The following is a 14,929-nucleotide window of genomic DNA, read 5'->3' as shown; positions in this document are numbered from 1 at the left end:
CCCTGGCAAAGAACTTGACAGCAGTGTGTTCATGTCATAGGGATCTGAGTTTAAACTTAATTATGATGACAAGATACCTGGCAGGAAAAAAAAACGTCTAAGCAGCAAAGCATTCAAGAAGTAGTATGGCTGCTTCTAACACCCTAAGTCATATATGGAAGCAAATAAAAGACTTAAAGTTATATTTAAAAGGGAAGCAGAGCATAAAAATTTGGAAAACTTGTAGCCCAGCCCTATGGTAGAAAAAATCCAAGCAGGCTACAGAGCAACCATTTGCTAGAGAGATTAGCATGACTAAAAGGGAGCCAAGTGCTAATAGCCAAGACAATGGGTAAAAGGCCTTGAAGGCATTTCAGAGTTCTTAGGGACAGCCCTTCTCATCACAGGCCCAGAGGCCTAGGGAAGAAGAATGGTTTCAGGGGTCAGGCCCAGGACCGCACTTCCCTGCACAGCCTCAGGACAGTGCTCCCTGCATCATGACCACTCAGGCTCCAGCCACAGCTCAACTGGGCCAAGGTAAAGCTCAGGCTGCCACCCTGGAGGGAGCAAGCCATAATCCTTGGCAGCTTTCATGTGATGTTCAGCCTGCAGATGCACAGAATGCAAATGTGAAGTAAGCTTGGCAACTCCCACCTGGATTCCAGAGCATGTATGGGGAAGTCTGTATACCCAGGCAGAAGCCTACTACAGGAGCAGAGCCCCCACAGAGAAACTATACTGGGGCAGTGCCAATGGGAAATGTAGAGTGGAGCCCCTGCAGAGTCCCCACCAGAGAACCGGCTAGTGGAGCTTTGGGAAGTGGGATGCCACCCTCCAGACCTGAGACTGGTAGAGCCATTGGCAGCTTGCAACCGCAGTATGGAAAAGCCATAGGTATTCAACTCCAACCTGTGAGAGCAGCCATGGGGGCTGCACCTTGGAAAGCCGCAGGGACAAACCTGTCCAAGGCCTTCATAGCCTACGTCTCACACCATTCTGCCCAGGATGTAGGACGTCAAAGGAGATTATTTTGGAGCTTTAAGATTTAATGACTGTCCTGCTGAGTTTCAGACTTGTGTGGGCGTATTGCCTCTCTTTTGGCCAATTTCTCCCTTTTCAAATGATAATGCATACCCAGTATCTGTAGCACCATTGTATACTGGCAGTAAATAACTTGTTTTTGATCTCACAGGCTCATAGGATCAATGGACTCATCTCCAGATGATACTCGAGACTTGACACTTGGGACTTCAGACTTGAGTTAATGCTGAAGCAGGTTAAGAATTTGGTGGACTATTGCAGAGGCATGGTTGTATTCTGATATGTGAGGAGGACATAAGATTTAGGGGATCAGAGGCAGAATGATGTGGTTTGGATGTTTGTCCCCTCCAAATCTCATTTCAAATGTAATTCCTAATGTTCAGTATGGGTCCTTTTAGAAGGTGTTTGGATCATGGGGGAAGATCCCTCATGAATGGTTTGGTGCCCTCCCAATGGTAATAAGTGAGTTCTTGCTCTGCTAATTCATGTGAGAGTTGTTATGAGAGTTGATGGTTTAAAGGAGCCTGGCTCCACCTCCTCTCTCTCTTGTTCCCACTCTTGCCATGTGACATGCTAGCTCGCTATTGCCTTCTGTCAGGATTGTAAGCTTCCTGAGGCCTCACCAGAAGATGTTGGCACCACGCTTCCTGTAAAGCCTACAGAACTATGAGCCAATTAAACCTCTTTTTTTAATTTCTTCTATAAAAAAAAAAAAAAAAAAAAAAAAACAGGATACATGTACAGAACATGCAGGTTTGTTACATAGTTATATGTGTGCCATGGTGGTTTGCTGGACCTACTGACCTGTCCTCTAAGATCCCTTCCCTCACCCACCACCACCCAACAGGCCATGGGGTGTGTTGTTCCCCTCTCTGTGTCCATGTGTTCTCAATGTTCAACTTGCATTTGTGAGTGAGAACATGCAGTGTTTGGTTTTCTGCTCCTCTATTAGTTTGCTGAGGATGATGGCTTCCAGCTTCATCCATGTCCCTGCAAAGGACATGATGTCATTCCTTTTTATGGCTTCATAGTATTCCATGGTTTTCTTTATCCAGTTTTATTGCAGATTTTCTTTATCCAGTCTATCATTGATGGTCATTTGGGTTGGTTCCATGTCTTTGCTATTGTAAATAGTGCTGCAATAAATATACATGAGTATGTGTCTTTATAATAGAATGATTTCTATTCCTTGGGTATATACCCAGTAGTGGGATTGCTGGGTCCAGATGGTTTTTCTGGTTCTAGATCCTTGAGGAATCACCATACTGTCTTCTACAATGGTTGAACTAATTTACATTCCTACCAACAGTGTAAAAGTGTTCCTATTTCTCCACATCTTCACCAGCATCTATAGTTTCCTGACTTTTTAATAATCACCATTTTGACTGGCGTGAAATACTATCTCATTTTGGTTTTGATTTGCATTTCTCTGATGACCAGTGATGTTGAGCTTTTTTTCATGTTTGTTGGCTCTGTAAATGTCTTCTTTTGAGGAGGATCTGTTCATATGCTTTGCCTACTTTTTGATGGGATTGTTTGTTTTTTTCTTGTAAATATGTTTAAGGTTCCTTGTAAATTCTGGATATTAGACCTTTGTCAGATAGGTAGATTGCAAGAATTTTCTGCCATTCTGTAGTTGCCTGTTCACTCTGATGACAGTTTATTTTGCTGTGCAGGAGCTCTTCAGTTTAATTGGATCCCATTTGTCAGTTTTGGCTTTTGTTACAATTGCTTTTGGCATTTTTGTCATGAAGTCTTTGCCCATGCCTATGTGTGAATGGTATTGCCTAGGTTTTCTTCTAGGGTTTTTATGGTTTTGGGTTTTACCTTTAAGTCTTTAATCCATCTTGAGTTAATTTTTGTATAGGACGTAAGGTAGGGCTCTAGGCCAGTTCCAATTTTCTGCATATGGCTAGCCAGTTTTCCCAGCACCATTTACTGAATAGAAGTTCCTTTCCCCACTGCTCATTTTTGTCAGGTTTGTTGAAGATCAGATGGTTGTAGACATGTGATATTATTTCTGAGATCTCTGTTCTGCTCCATTGGTCTATATGTTGGTCCTGCTCCGTTGGTCTATATGTACAAGAACCATGCTGTTTTGGTCACTGTAGCCATGTAGTATAGTTTGAAGTCATCTAGCATGATGCCTCCAATTTTGTTCTTGTTTGCTTAGGATTGTCTTGCCTATATGGGGTCTTCTTTGATTTCATATGAAATTTAAAATAGTTTCTTCTAATTCTGTGAAGAATGTCACTGGTAGTTTGATGGGAATAGCATTGAATCTGTAACTTTCTTCGGGCAGTATGGCCATTTTCATGATATTGATTCTTCCTATCCATGAGGATGGAATGTTTTTCCATTTGCTTGTGTCCCGTCTTATTTCCTTGAGCAGTGGTTTCTAGTTCTCCTTAAAGAGGTATTCACATCCCTTGTTAGCTGTATTCCTAGGTATTTTATTCTGTTTGTAGTGATTTTCAATGGGAGTTCATTCATGATTTAGCTTTCTGCCTGCCTATTGTTGGTATAAAGGAATGCTTGTAGTTTTTGCACATTGATTTTTTTATCCTGAGACTTTACTGAAGTTGCTTATCAGTTCAAGAAGTTTTGGGGCTGAGATGATATGGTTTTATAAATATAAAATCATGTTGTCTGCAAACAGAGACAACTTGACTTCCTCTTTTCCTATTTGAATACCCTTTATTTCTTTCTCTTGCCTGATTGCCCTGGCCAGAACTTCCAATACTGTGTTGAATAGGAGTGGTGGGAGAGGGCATCCTTGTCTTGTACCAGTTTTTAAAGGGAATGCTTCCAGCTTTTGCCCATTCAATATGAAATTGGCTGTGAGTTTGTCATAAATAGATCTTATTATTTTGAGATATGTTCCATCAATACCGAGTTTATTGAGAGTTTTTAACATGAATGGATGCTGAATTTTATCAAAGACCTTTTCTGCATCTGTTGACATAATCATGTGATTTTTGTCTTTGGTTTGGTTTATGTGATGGATTACATTTATTGATTTGCATCTGTTGAGCCAGCCTTGCATCCCAGGGATGAAGCTGACTTGATCGTGGTGGATAAGTTTTTTGATGTGCCGCTGGATTGGGTTTGCCAGTATTTTATTGAGGATTTTCTCATCCATGTTCATCAGGGATATTGACATGAGGTTTTGTTTGTTTGTTGTGTCTCTTCCCGGTTTTGGTATCAGGATGATGCTGACTTCATAAAATGAGTTAGGGAGGAGTCCCTCCTTTTCAATTGTCTGGAATAGTTTCAGAAGGAATGGTACCAGCTCCTCTTTGTATTTCTGGTAGAATTCAGCTGTGAATCCATCTGGTCCTGGGCTTTTTTTGGTTGGTAGGCTATTAATTACTGTCTCAGTTTCAGAGCTTGTTATTGGTAAATTCAGGGATTCAACTTCTTCCTGGTTTAGTCTTGGTAGGGTGTATGTATCCCAGAATTTATCCATTTCTTCTAGATTTTCTAGTTTCTTTGCATAGAGATGTTTATAATATTCTCTGATGGTAGTTTGTATTTCCGTGGCATCAGTGGTTATATACTGTTTATCATTTTTATTCTGTCTATTTGATTCTTCTCTCTTTTTCTTCATTAGTCTAGCAAACAGTCTATTTTGTTAATTTTTTCAAAAAAAAAAACAGCTCCTGGATAGATTTTTTTGGAGGGTTTTTCATGTCTCTATCTCCTTCAGTTCTTCTTTTAGTTATTTCTTGTCTTCTGCTAGCTTTTGGATAAGTTTGCTCTTGCCTCTTTTGCTCTTTTAATTGTGATGTTAGGGTGTCGATTTGAGATCTTTTTAGCTTTCTGATGTGGATATTTAGGGCTAAAACTTCTCTTTTAACAGTTCTTTAACTGTGTCTCAGAGATTCTGGTGCATTGTCTCTTTGTTCTCATTGATTTCAAGGAACTTGATTTCTGCCTTAATTTTGTTATTTACCCAGGAGTCACTAAGGAGCAAGTTGTTCAATTTCCATGCAACTATGTGGTTTTGAGTGAGTTTCTTAATCCTGAGTTCTAATTTGATTGAACTGTGTTCTGAGAAACTGTTATGATTTCAGTTCTTTTGCATTTGCTGAGGAGTGTTTTACTTCCAATTATGTGGTCGAATTTTAGAATAAGTGCCATGTGGCACTGAGAAGAATGTATATTCTGTTGGAGTAGAGAGTTCTGTAGATGTTTACTAGGTTTACTTGATCCAGACCTGAGTTCAAGTCCTGAATATCCTTAATTTTATGTCTTGTTGATCTAATACTGACAGTGGGGTGTTGAAGTCTCCTACTATTATTGTGTCAGAGTCTAAGTCTCTTTGTAGGTCTCTAATAACTTATTTTATGAATCTGGGTGCTCGTATATTGGGTGAATACATATTCAGAATATAGCTCTTTTTGCTGAATTGTTCCCTTTACCATTGTGTAATGCCCTTCTTTGTCTTTTATGATCTTTGTTGGTTTAAAGTCTGTTTTGTCAGTGACTAAGATTGCAACCCCTGTTTTGTTTTGTTTTGTTTTCTTTCCATTTGCTTGGTAAATGTTCCTCCATCCCTTTATTTTGAGCCTGTGTGTGTCTTTGCACATAAAATGAGTCTCCTGAATACAGCACACCAATGGGTCTTGACTCCTTATCCAATTTGCCAGTCTGTGTCTTTTAATTGGGGCATTTAGCCCATTGACATTTAAGGGTAGTATTGTTATGTGTGAATTTGATCCTGTCATCATGATGCTATTTGATTAATTTGCATACTAGTTGATGCAGTTTCTTTGTAATGTCATTGGTCTTTATTTTTTGGTGTGTTTTTGCAGTGGCTGGCACTGTTTTTGTTTTTTTTTTTCTTGTTTTTTCCATTTTTAGTGCTTCTTTCGGGAGCTCTCGCAGGACTGACCTGGTGGTAATGAAATTCCTCAGCATTTGCTTGTCTGTAAAGGATTTTATTTATCCTTTGCTTATGAAGCTTAGTTTGGCTGGATATGAGATTCTGAGTTGAAAATTCTTTAAGAATGTTGAATATTAGCCCCCAATCTCTTCTGGCTTGTAGAGTTTCTCCTGAGAAGTCCGCTGTTAGTCTGATGGGCTTCCCTTTGTAGGTTACCTGGCCTTTTTCCCTGGCTGCTCTTAACAGTTTTTCCTTCATTTCAGCCTTGGAGAATCTAATGATTATGTGTCTTGGGGTTGATCTTCTCATGGAGTATCTTAACGGTGTTCTCTGTATTTCCTGATTTGCATGTTGGTCTGTTTTGCTAGGTTGGGGAAGTTCTCCTGGCTAATATCCTGAAGTGTGTTTTCCAGCTTGTTTCCATTTTCCCTGTCTCCTTCTGGTACTCCAGTCGATCATAGGTTCGGTCTTTTTATTAAGACCCATATTTCTTGGAGGTTTTATTCATTCCTTTTCATTCTTTTTTCTCTATACTTGTCTGCGTGTCTTATTTCAGTAAGGTGGTCTTCAAACTCCGATATCCTTTCTTCCATGTGTTCGATTTGGCTGTTGATACTTGTGTATTCTTCATGAAGTTCTCATGCTGTGTTTTCCAGCTCCTTCAGGTCGTTTATGTTCCTCTCTACACTAGTTATTCTAGTTAGCAATTCCTCTAACCTTTCATCAAGCTTCTTAGCTTCTTTGCATTGGGTTAGAACATGTTCCTTTACCTCATCATAGTTTTTTATTACCCATCTTCTGGAGCCTTCTTCTGTCAATTTGTCCATTTGATCCTCCGTCCAGTTCTGCACCTTGGAGGGACACTGCAATCATTTGGAGGAGAGGAGGCACTCTGGCTTTTGGGGTTTTCAGCATTTTTTCGTTGATTCTTTCCCATCTTCATGAGTTTGTCTAGTTTTGGTCTTTGAGGCTGCTGACCCTTGCATGGGGTTTTTATGGAGGTCTTTTTGTTGTTTTTTGGTGCTGTTGTCACTTTCTACTTGTTTTTCTTTCAATAGTCAAGTCCCTCTTCTGTAGGGCTGCTGCAGTTTCCTGGGGGTTCACTTCCCTATTCATCTTATTTGCTCCTGTGCCTGGAGATGTCACTCAGGGAGGCTGGAGACCAGCAAAGATGGGTGCCCGCTCCATCTTCTGGGACCTCTGACCTTAAGGGGCACCAACCTGATGCCAGTAGGATCACTCCTGTATAAGGTGTCTGACAACCCCTGTTGGATGCTCTCACCCAGTTGGGTGGCACAGGGAGCAGGACCTGTTTAATGAAGTACTTTATTCCTTGTTCTAGAGGGTGTGTTTCACTGGGGGGAAACCCACTCATCTGAGCTGCCTGGATTCCTCAGAACTACCAGGAGGAGAGGCTAAGTTGGCTGGTCTGCAGAGACTGAGGCCACCTCCCCCATCCCCCAGGGGCTGTGGCCCAGGGAGATCTGAATTCTGTCCCTGAGCCTCTGGCTGGAGTTATTGGAGATTGTTCGGGGAAGCCCTGCCCATTGAGGAAGGGCGGGTCAGGGTTAGACCTGAAAAGGCACTTTGGCTGCAGACTGCCACAGCTGGTGTTTTGGGCTGTGGGGATAAGTCTTGGGACCAAGCGGTCCAGCCTCCCTTGCTCCAGCAGGGAAAAAGCCCAGCCTGGAGCTATAGAAATGGGTGCCATGCTTCTCCTGCCCAGGGAGCTTAGAGTGTTAGGCAGTTGCTAGTCCCAGGGCTGGCTGCTGCCCCTTCCCCAGGGAGCTCAAATGGCTTAGAGAGCAGGTAGCTGCAGCTGGTGCTAGTCGCCTCTCCCAGCAAGAGTTAGGTAGGCTTAAGCAGATTCCAGCTGAGAGGCTGTGAGAATCTGCACATTCTGGGGTTGGGACGCTAGGCCCTGGTGGAATGGGTACGCAAGTGTATCTTCCAATCCATGGGTTGCACAGTTCAATGGGAAAAGCACAGTTTCCCTCGGCTGGGTAGTGTGCTTACTCACTGCCTCCCTTGGCTTGAGGGAAGTTCCCCTTCCCTGTGTGGATCACAGGTGGACTGCCACACCACACTGCTCTTCCTTCTCTCAGTGGGTCATGCCAGCCTTCTAGTCAATTTTGATGAGAAAACCTGGATACCTTGGTTGCCAGTGAAGGATTCACAGGCTTATTATAGTTTCTTTCCTGTGCGAGTCTTGGAATGCCACTGCTTCTAGTCAGCCATCTTGGCCCTGCCCACTGAACTTCTTTTCTTTATAAATTACCCAGTCTCAAGTATTTTTATTTTTTTCTATTTTTTTTCTATTTTTTTAAGTTGAAGTTCTAGGGGTACATGTACAGGTTTATTAATAAATTTTATGTTGCTGATCCTTCATGTACAAATGACCCCCTCATCCAGTGTAGTGAGCATAGTACCTGACAGGTAGCCCTACAAACCATGTCTCTCTCCCCACCCTTCTTCCTCAAGCAGTCCTTAGTATCTATTATTCCCTTCTGTGTGTCCATGAGTACCCATTGTTTAGCTCCCACTTATAAGTGACAACATGCAGTATTTGGTTTTCTGTTCCTGCATTAGTTCACTTAGGATAATGGCGTCCAGCTGCTTCCATGTTTGTGCAAAAGATATGACTTCATGCTTTTTGTGGCTGCATAGTATTCCATGGTATATATGTACTACACTTTATTCAGTCCACTGTTGATGGGAATCTTTGTTAACTCCATCTTTGCTATTGTGAATAGTGCTACAATATATATCCACATGCATATGTATTTTTGGTAGAAGAATTTATTATCCTTTGGGTATATATCATATAGTAGGATTGCTGGGTCAAATGGTAGTTTTAAGTTCTCTGAGGAATCTCCACACTGCTTTTCACAATGACTGAACTGATTTACATTTCCACCAGCAGTGTATAAGTTCTCCCTTTTCTATGCAACCTCACCAGCATTTCTTGTTTTTTGACATTTTGGTAATAGCCATTTTGACTGATGTGAGATGGTATCTCATTGTGGTTTTGATTTGCATTTCACTGATCATTAGTGATGAGGAGCATTTTTTCATATATCTGTTAGTGGCATGTATTTCTTATTTTGAGATGTATTTGTTCATGTCTTTTGCCAATTTTAAAACTGGGTTATTTGTTTTTTGCTTTTTGATTAAAGTTTCTTATAGATTCTGGATAATAGACCTTTGTTGGATGCATAGTTTGCAAATATATTCTCCCATTCTGTAGATTAAGTTCCAGGTTACATGTACAGGATGTGCAGGTTTGTTACACAGGTGTGTGCCATGGTTGTTTCCTGCACAGATCAATCCATCACCTAGGTATTAAGCCCAGCATCCATTAGCTATTCTTCCTGATGCTCTCCCTCCCCCAACTCCCCCAACAGGCCCCAGTGTGTGTTGTTCCCCTCACCACCATGTGGCCATGTGTTCCCATCGTTCAGCTTCCACTTGTGAGAACATGTCATATTTGGTTTTCTGCGCCTGCATTAGTTTGCTGAAGATAACAGCTTCCAACTCCTTCCATGTCCCTGCAAAGGACATGATCTCATTCCTTTTTATGGCTGCATAGTATTCCATGGTGTATATGTACCACCAGTCTATCATTGATGAGCATTAAGATTGATTCCATGTCTTTGCTATTGTGAATAGTGCTGCAGTGAATATATGTGCACATGTATCTTTATAATAGAATGATTTATATTCCTTTAGGCATATACCCAGTAATAGGATTGCTGGGTCAAATGGTATTTTTGCTTCTAGATCTTTGAGGAATCGCCATACTGATGGCGATTCCAGTTAGTTCCACAATGGTTCAACTAACTTACACTAACACCAACAGTGTAAAAGTGTTCCTTTTTCTCTGCAACCTTGCCAGCATATGTTGTTTGACTTTTTAATAATCTCCATTCTGACTGGCATGAGATGGTATCTCATTGTGGTTTTAATTTGCATTTCTCTAATGATCAGTGATGTTGAGCTTTCTTCCTTATGTTGGCTGTGTGAATTTCTTCTTTTGAGAAGTATCTGTTCATGTTTTTTGTCTACTTTCTAATGGGTTTTTTTTTTAATTGTAAATTTGTTTTAAGTTCCTTATAGTCTCTGGATATTAGACCTTTGTCAGATGGATAGATTGCAAAAATTTTCTTCCATTCTGTAGGTTGTCTGTTCACTCTGATGATATTTAAATATTTGGTTGTGCAAAAGCTCTTCAGTTTAATTAGGTCCCATTTGTCAATTTTTGCTTTTGTTGCAATTGCTTTTGAGGAATTAGTCATAAATCCTTTCCTGGCCACTGCCCAGAATGGTATTGCCTAGGTTTTCTTCTAGGGTTTTTATTGCTTTCAGTCTTACATTTAAGTCTTTAATCCATCTGGAGTCAGTTTTTGTATATGGTGAAAGGAAGGGATCCAGTTTCAATCTTCTACATTTGGCTAGAATATCCCAGCATTATTTATTGAATAGAGAGTCCTTTCCCCATTATGTATTATAGTTGACTTTGTCAAAGATCAACTGGTTGTCAGTATCTGGCTTTCTTTCTGGTTTCTCTATCCTTTTCCATGAGTCTATGTCTGTTTCTGTACCAGTATCATGCTGTTTGGGTTACTATAGCCTTGTAGTATACTTTGAAGTCAGGAAGTGTGATGGCTCTGGCTTTGTTTTGCTTAGGATTACTTCAGTGATTTGGACTTTTTTTTTTTTGGTTCATATCAACTTTAGAATAGCTTTTTCTAATTCTGTGATAAATGACATTGGTAGTTTCGTTGGAATAATGTTGAATCTGTAGACTGCTTTGGGCAGTATGGCCATTTTAACAATCTTAACTCTTCCCAATATGGTTTGAATTTGTGTTCCCAGCCAAATCTCATGTCGAATTGTTAGAGGAGGGGCCTGATGGGAGGTGATTTGATCATGGAGGTGGATTTTCCCCTTGTTATTCTTGTGATAGTGAGTTCTTAGAAGATCTGGTTGTTTAAAGTGTGTAGCACCTCTCTCTTTGTTGTCTTCCTCCTGCTGCAGCCATGTAGGATGTGCCTGCTTCCCCTTCACCTTCCATCATGATTGTACATTTCCTGAAGCTTCCTCAGCCATGCTTCCTGCATAGCCTGCAGAACTGTGAGCCAATGAAACTTTTTTTCTTTATAAATACCCAGTCTCAGGCCATTATTTATAACAACGCAAGAACAGACTAATGCACTTCCTTTCCATGAGCATGGAACATTTTTCCATTTGTTTATATTGCCTATAATTTCTTTCACCAGTGTCTCATAACTCGCCTGGTAGAGATCTTTCACCTTCTTAGTTAGATATATTCCTAGATATTTTTGTTTGTGGCTATTGTAAATGGATTTATGTCCTTGATTTGCCTCTCAGCTTGAATGCTATTGATATATAGAAATGCTACTTATTTTTGTACATTTATTTTGTGTCCTGAAACATTACTGAAATTGCTTATTGGTTATAAAAGCCTATTGGCAGCATCTCTAGGGTTTTCTAGGTATACAATCATATCATCTGTGAAGAAAGTTAGTTTGACTTTCTCTTTTCCTATTCAGTCTCTTTTCTTTCTTTCTCTTGCCTGATTGCCCTGGCTAAGACTTCCAGTACTATGTTGAATACCAATGTTAAGAACAGGCATCCTTGTCTTGTTCCAGTTTTCAAGGAGAATGTGTCCAGCTTTTGCCCGTTTATTGTGATGTTGGCTGTGGGTTTGTCCTAAATGCCTCTTTTTATTTTGAGTTATGTTTTTTTGATGCCTAATTTGTTGAGGATGTTTAACATGAAGGGATGTTTAATTTTATTGAAGACCTTTTCTACATTTATTGAGACTTTCACATATATTGAAGATCTTTTCTGCATATACTGAGATGATCATTGTTTTTGTTTTTAATTTTGTTTATGTAGTGAATCATATTTATTTAGTTGCATATGTTGAGCCAACCTTGCATCCCAGGAATACAGCCTATTTAATCTTAGTGCATTAGTTTTTTGATGCACTGCTGGATTTGGTTTGCATGTATTTTGTTGAAGATTTTTGCATGTTCATCAGAGATATTGACCTGAAGTTTCCTTTTTTCATTGTATCTCTGCCAGATTTTGGTATGAGGATGATGCTGGCTTCATGGAATGAGCTGCAGAAGAATCTCCCCTCCTTGATTTTTTTTTTGAATAGTTAGAATAGGACTGACATCAGCTCTTCTTTTTATGTCTGGGAGAATTTGGCTGTGAATCCATCTGGTTCAGGGCTTTTTTTGGTTGGTAGGCTTTTTATTACTGATTCAATATCAGAACTTGTTATAGGTCTGTTCCAAATTGTAATTTCTTCCTGGTTCAATCTTAGGAGGCTATGTGTTTCCAGGAATTTATCAATATCTTCTAGATTTCCTAATTGTGTGCATAGAGGTGTTCATAATATTCTCTGGTGAACTTTTGTATTTTTGTAGGGTTGGTTGAAATGTCACCTTTGTCACTTCAGATTGTGTTTATTTGGATCTTCTTTTTTCTCTATTAATTAGTTTCAATCTTGTTTCATGTTTTGAAGAACCAACTTTTGGGGGCATTGATACTTTGGATTTTCACATCTCAGTTTTATTCAGTTCAGCTCTGATTTTGGTTATTTCTTTTCTTCTGCTAGCTTTGGGGTTGGTTTGTTCCTGTTTTTATAGTTCCTTGAGGTATAATGCAAGATTGTTAATTTGAGAGCTTTCTAACTTCTTCATGTAGGAGTTTGGTGCTGTGAACTTTCCTCTTAATGCAACTGTAACGGTGTCCCAAACTGGTATGTTGTGTCTGTTTTCATTCATTTCAAATAATGTTTTGATTTCTGCCTTAATTTTGTTATTTACCCAAAAGTCATTCAAGAGTAGGTTAACATGTAATTGTATGGTTTTAATAGATCTTAGTATTGATTGCTGTTTTTACTATGCTGTGGTCTGAGAATGTGTTTGGTATGATTTCAATTTTTTTAATTTGTTGAAACTTTCTTTATGGTTTAGCATGTCATTGATCTTAAAGTATGTGCTGTGTGCAGATGAGAAGAATATGTATTCTGTTGTTGGATGGAGTGTTCTGTAGGTGTCTATTAGGTCTAATTGGTCAAGTATTGAGTTTAAGTCCAGAAAAATATTTGTTAGTTTTCTGCCTTGATGATCTAACACTGTCAAGGTGGTGTTGAAATCTCCCAGTGTTATCGTGTGTTTGTCTATATTTCCTCATAGATCTCTAAGAACCTTTTTTATGAATCTGGGAACTCTAATTTTGGGTGTGTATATATTTAGAATAGTTAAGTCTTCTTGATGGATTGAGCCCCTTATTATGTAATATTTTTCTTTGTTCGATTGTTGTTGCTTTAATGTTTGTTTTGTCTGGTATAAGAATAGCAACCCCTGCTGTTTCTATTTTCTATTTACCTGATCAATCTTTCTCCATTCCTTTACTTTGAGCCTATTGCTGTTACTTCTGAGATGGATCTCTTGAAGACAGCAAACATTTGGGTCTTGCTTCTTTATCCAACTTGACACTCTATACCATTTAATCGAGGCATTTAGCCTGTTTGCATTCATGGTCAATATTGCTATGTGAGGATTTGGTCTTATCATCCTGCTTTTAGCTGGTTGTTATGTAGACTTAATTGTATAGTTGCATTATAGTGTCAATGGGATATGTTCTTAAGTGTGTTTTTATGGTGACAAATATTGCTCTTTCATTTCCATGTTTAGCACTTCCTTTAGGAGCTCTTGTAAGACAGGTCTACTGCTATCAAATTCCCTTAGCTTTTTTGTTTTTTTAAGGTAGGCTATTGCTCTGTCTCCCCAGCTGGAGTGCAGTAGTGCAATCTCAGCTCACTGCAACCTCTGCATCCTGGGCTCAAATGATCCCACCTCAGTCTCTTAAGTAGCTGGGACTACAGGTGCATGTCACCACACCTGGATAATTTTGTATTTTTTTGTAGAGACAGGGTCTCTCTCTGCTTCCTAGGCTTGTTTCAAACTCCTGGGGCTCAAGCAATCTGCCCACCTCAGCTTCCCAAAATGCTAGGATTATAAGCATGAGCCACTGCACTCAGCCTCCCTTAGCTTTTGCTTGTCTGGAAAGAATTGCAGTTATCTTTTGCTTATGAAGCTTAGTTGGTGGGCTATAAAATTATTGCTTGGGATTTCTTTTATTTAAAGATATTGAAAATGGGCTCCCAGTCTCTTCTGGCTTGTAAAGTTTCTGCGGAAAGGTCTACTGAGCCTGACGGGGTTCCCTTTGTAAGTGACCCGCCCCTTCTCTCTAGTTACCTTTAAGATTTTTTCTTTCACATCTACCTTGGAGAATCTGATGACTGTGTGTCTTGGGGATGGTTGTCTTACATAGTATCTCACAAGGGTTCTCTGCATTTCTTGAATTTACATGACAACCTCTCACTAAAGCCATAGTGTCTATATTATTTTGATGTAAGTTGTTAAATTATTATTTTTTACTACTACCACAATACTGCTGCTGTTGCTGCTGCTACATTAATTAATTTATGTTGCTATGTCATTCCAGTGAAAAATCTCAACTTTCAATTATGGTGCAGATATACTATGTAAAATCACATGTTTAGGTTCCAAGTAATATATGGCCTTAAGAAATCCCAAAAATGGTAATAATCCCAGTCATGGATGCCATACACTTCTAACCTGCAGCATCCCCACTCAAGAACTGCCTGCATATGGTGCCTCCCACTGGAGAACTTCCTACCCACAGCACCTGAGCTGCCACTGCCAGGGCACCTACCTATGGCCCCCTGCCATCCTCTACAGAGCTATTGTTTTATACATGTTACACATTAGACTCAAAGTTAATCTCATCTGCCTGTGTCAGAGCCAGGATTGAAACACCAGTCTGTATGACTCTATAAATCATACCCTTAACTTAGTGAGCTCTGAAGGCTTTTGAGTGTGAATGCTGCCACATATCCAGTTTTCTAAAACAGGCTTATTCTGACTTTCACAGATCACAGTGTTCTCCCAGTGT

The 14,929-nt window shown here is 39.8% G+C and overlaps 1 protein-coding gene across 6 annotated transcripts in view; it reads left to right on the top strand.

The window, feature by feature from the left end:
* The window catches only part of TBCK (TBC1 domain containing kinase), a 266,911-nt gene that overhangs the window by 213,730 nt on the left and 38,252 nt on the right, over positions 1-14,929 (top strand). For 2 of the 6 annotated variants that reach the window (XM_054484090.2, XM_063663959.1), the window contains exon 26: positions 1,172-2,484. The exons of the other annotated variants lie outside the window; for them this stretch is intronic. In XM_054484090.2, coding sequence (XP_054340065.1) covers positions 1,172-1,204 — 33 coding nt within the window. In that variant the 3' untranslated portion in view covers positions 1,205-2,484. Of the gene's footprint in view, positions 1-1,171; positions 2,485-14,929 lie in introns of those variants that run through there. 6 annotated transcript variants of the gene reach the window in all.

Source organism: Pongo pygmaeus, chromosome 3, assembly GCF_028885625.2.
Source record: "Pongo pygmaeus isolate AG05252 chromosome 3, NHGRI_mPonPyg2-v2.0_pri, whole genome shotgun sequence".
Taxonomy (NCBI): domain Eukaryota; kingdom Metazoa; phylum Chordata; class Mammalia; order Primates; family Hominidae; genus Pongo; species Pongo pygmaeus.
Note: the sequence above shows the minus strand (reverse complement) of the source record. Positions and strands in the feature narration are given on the sequence as shown.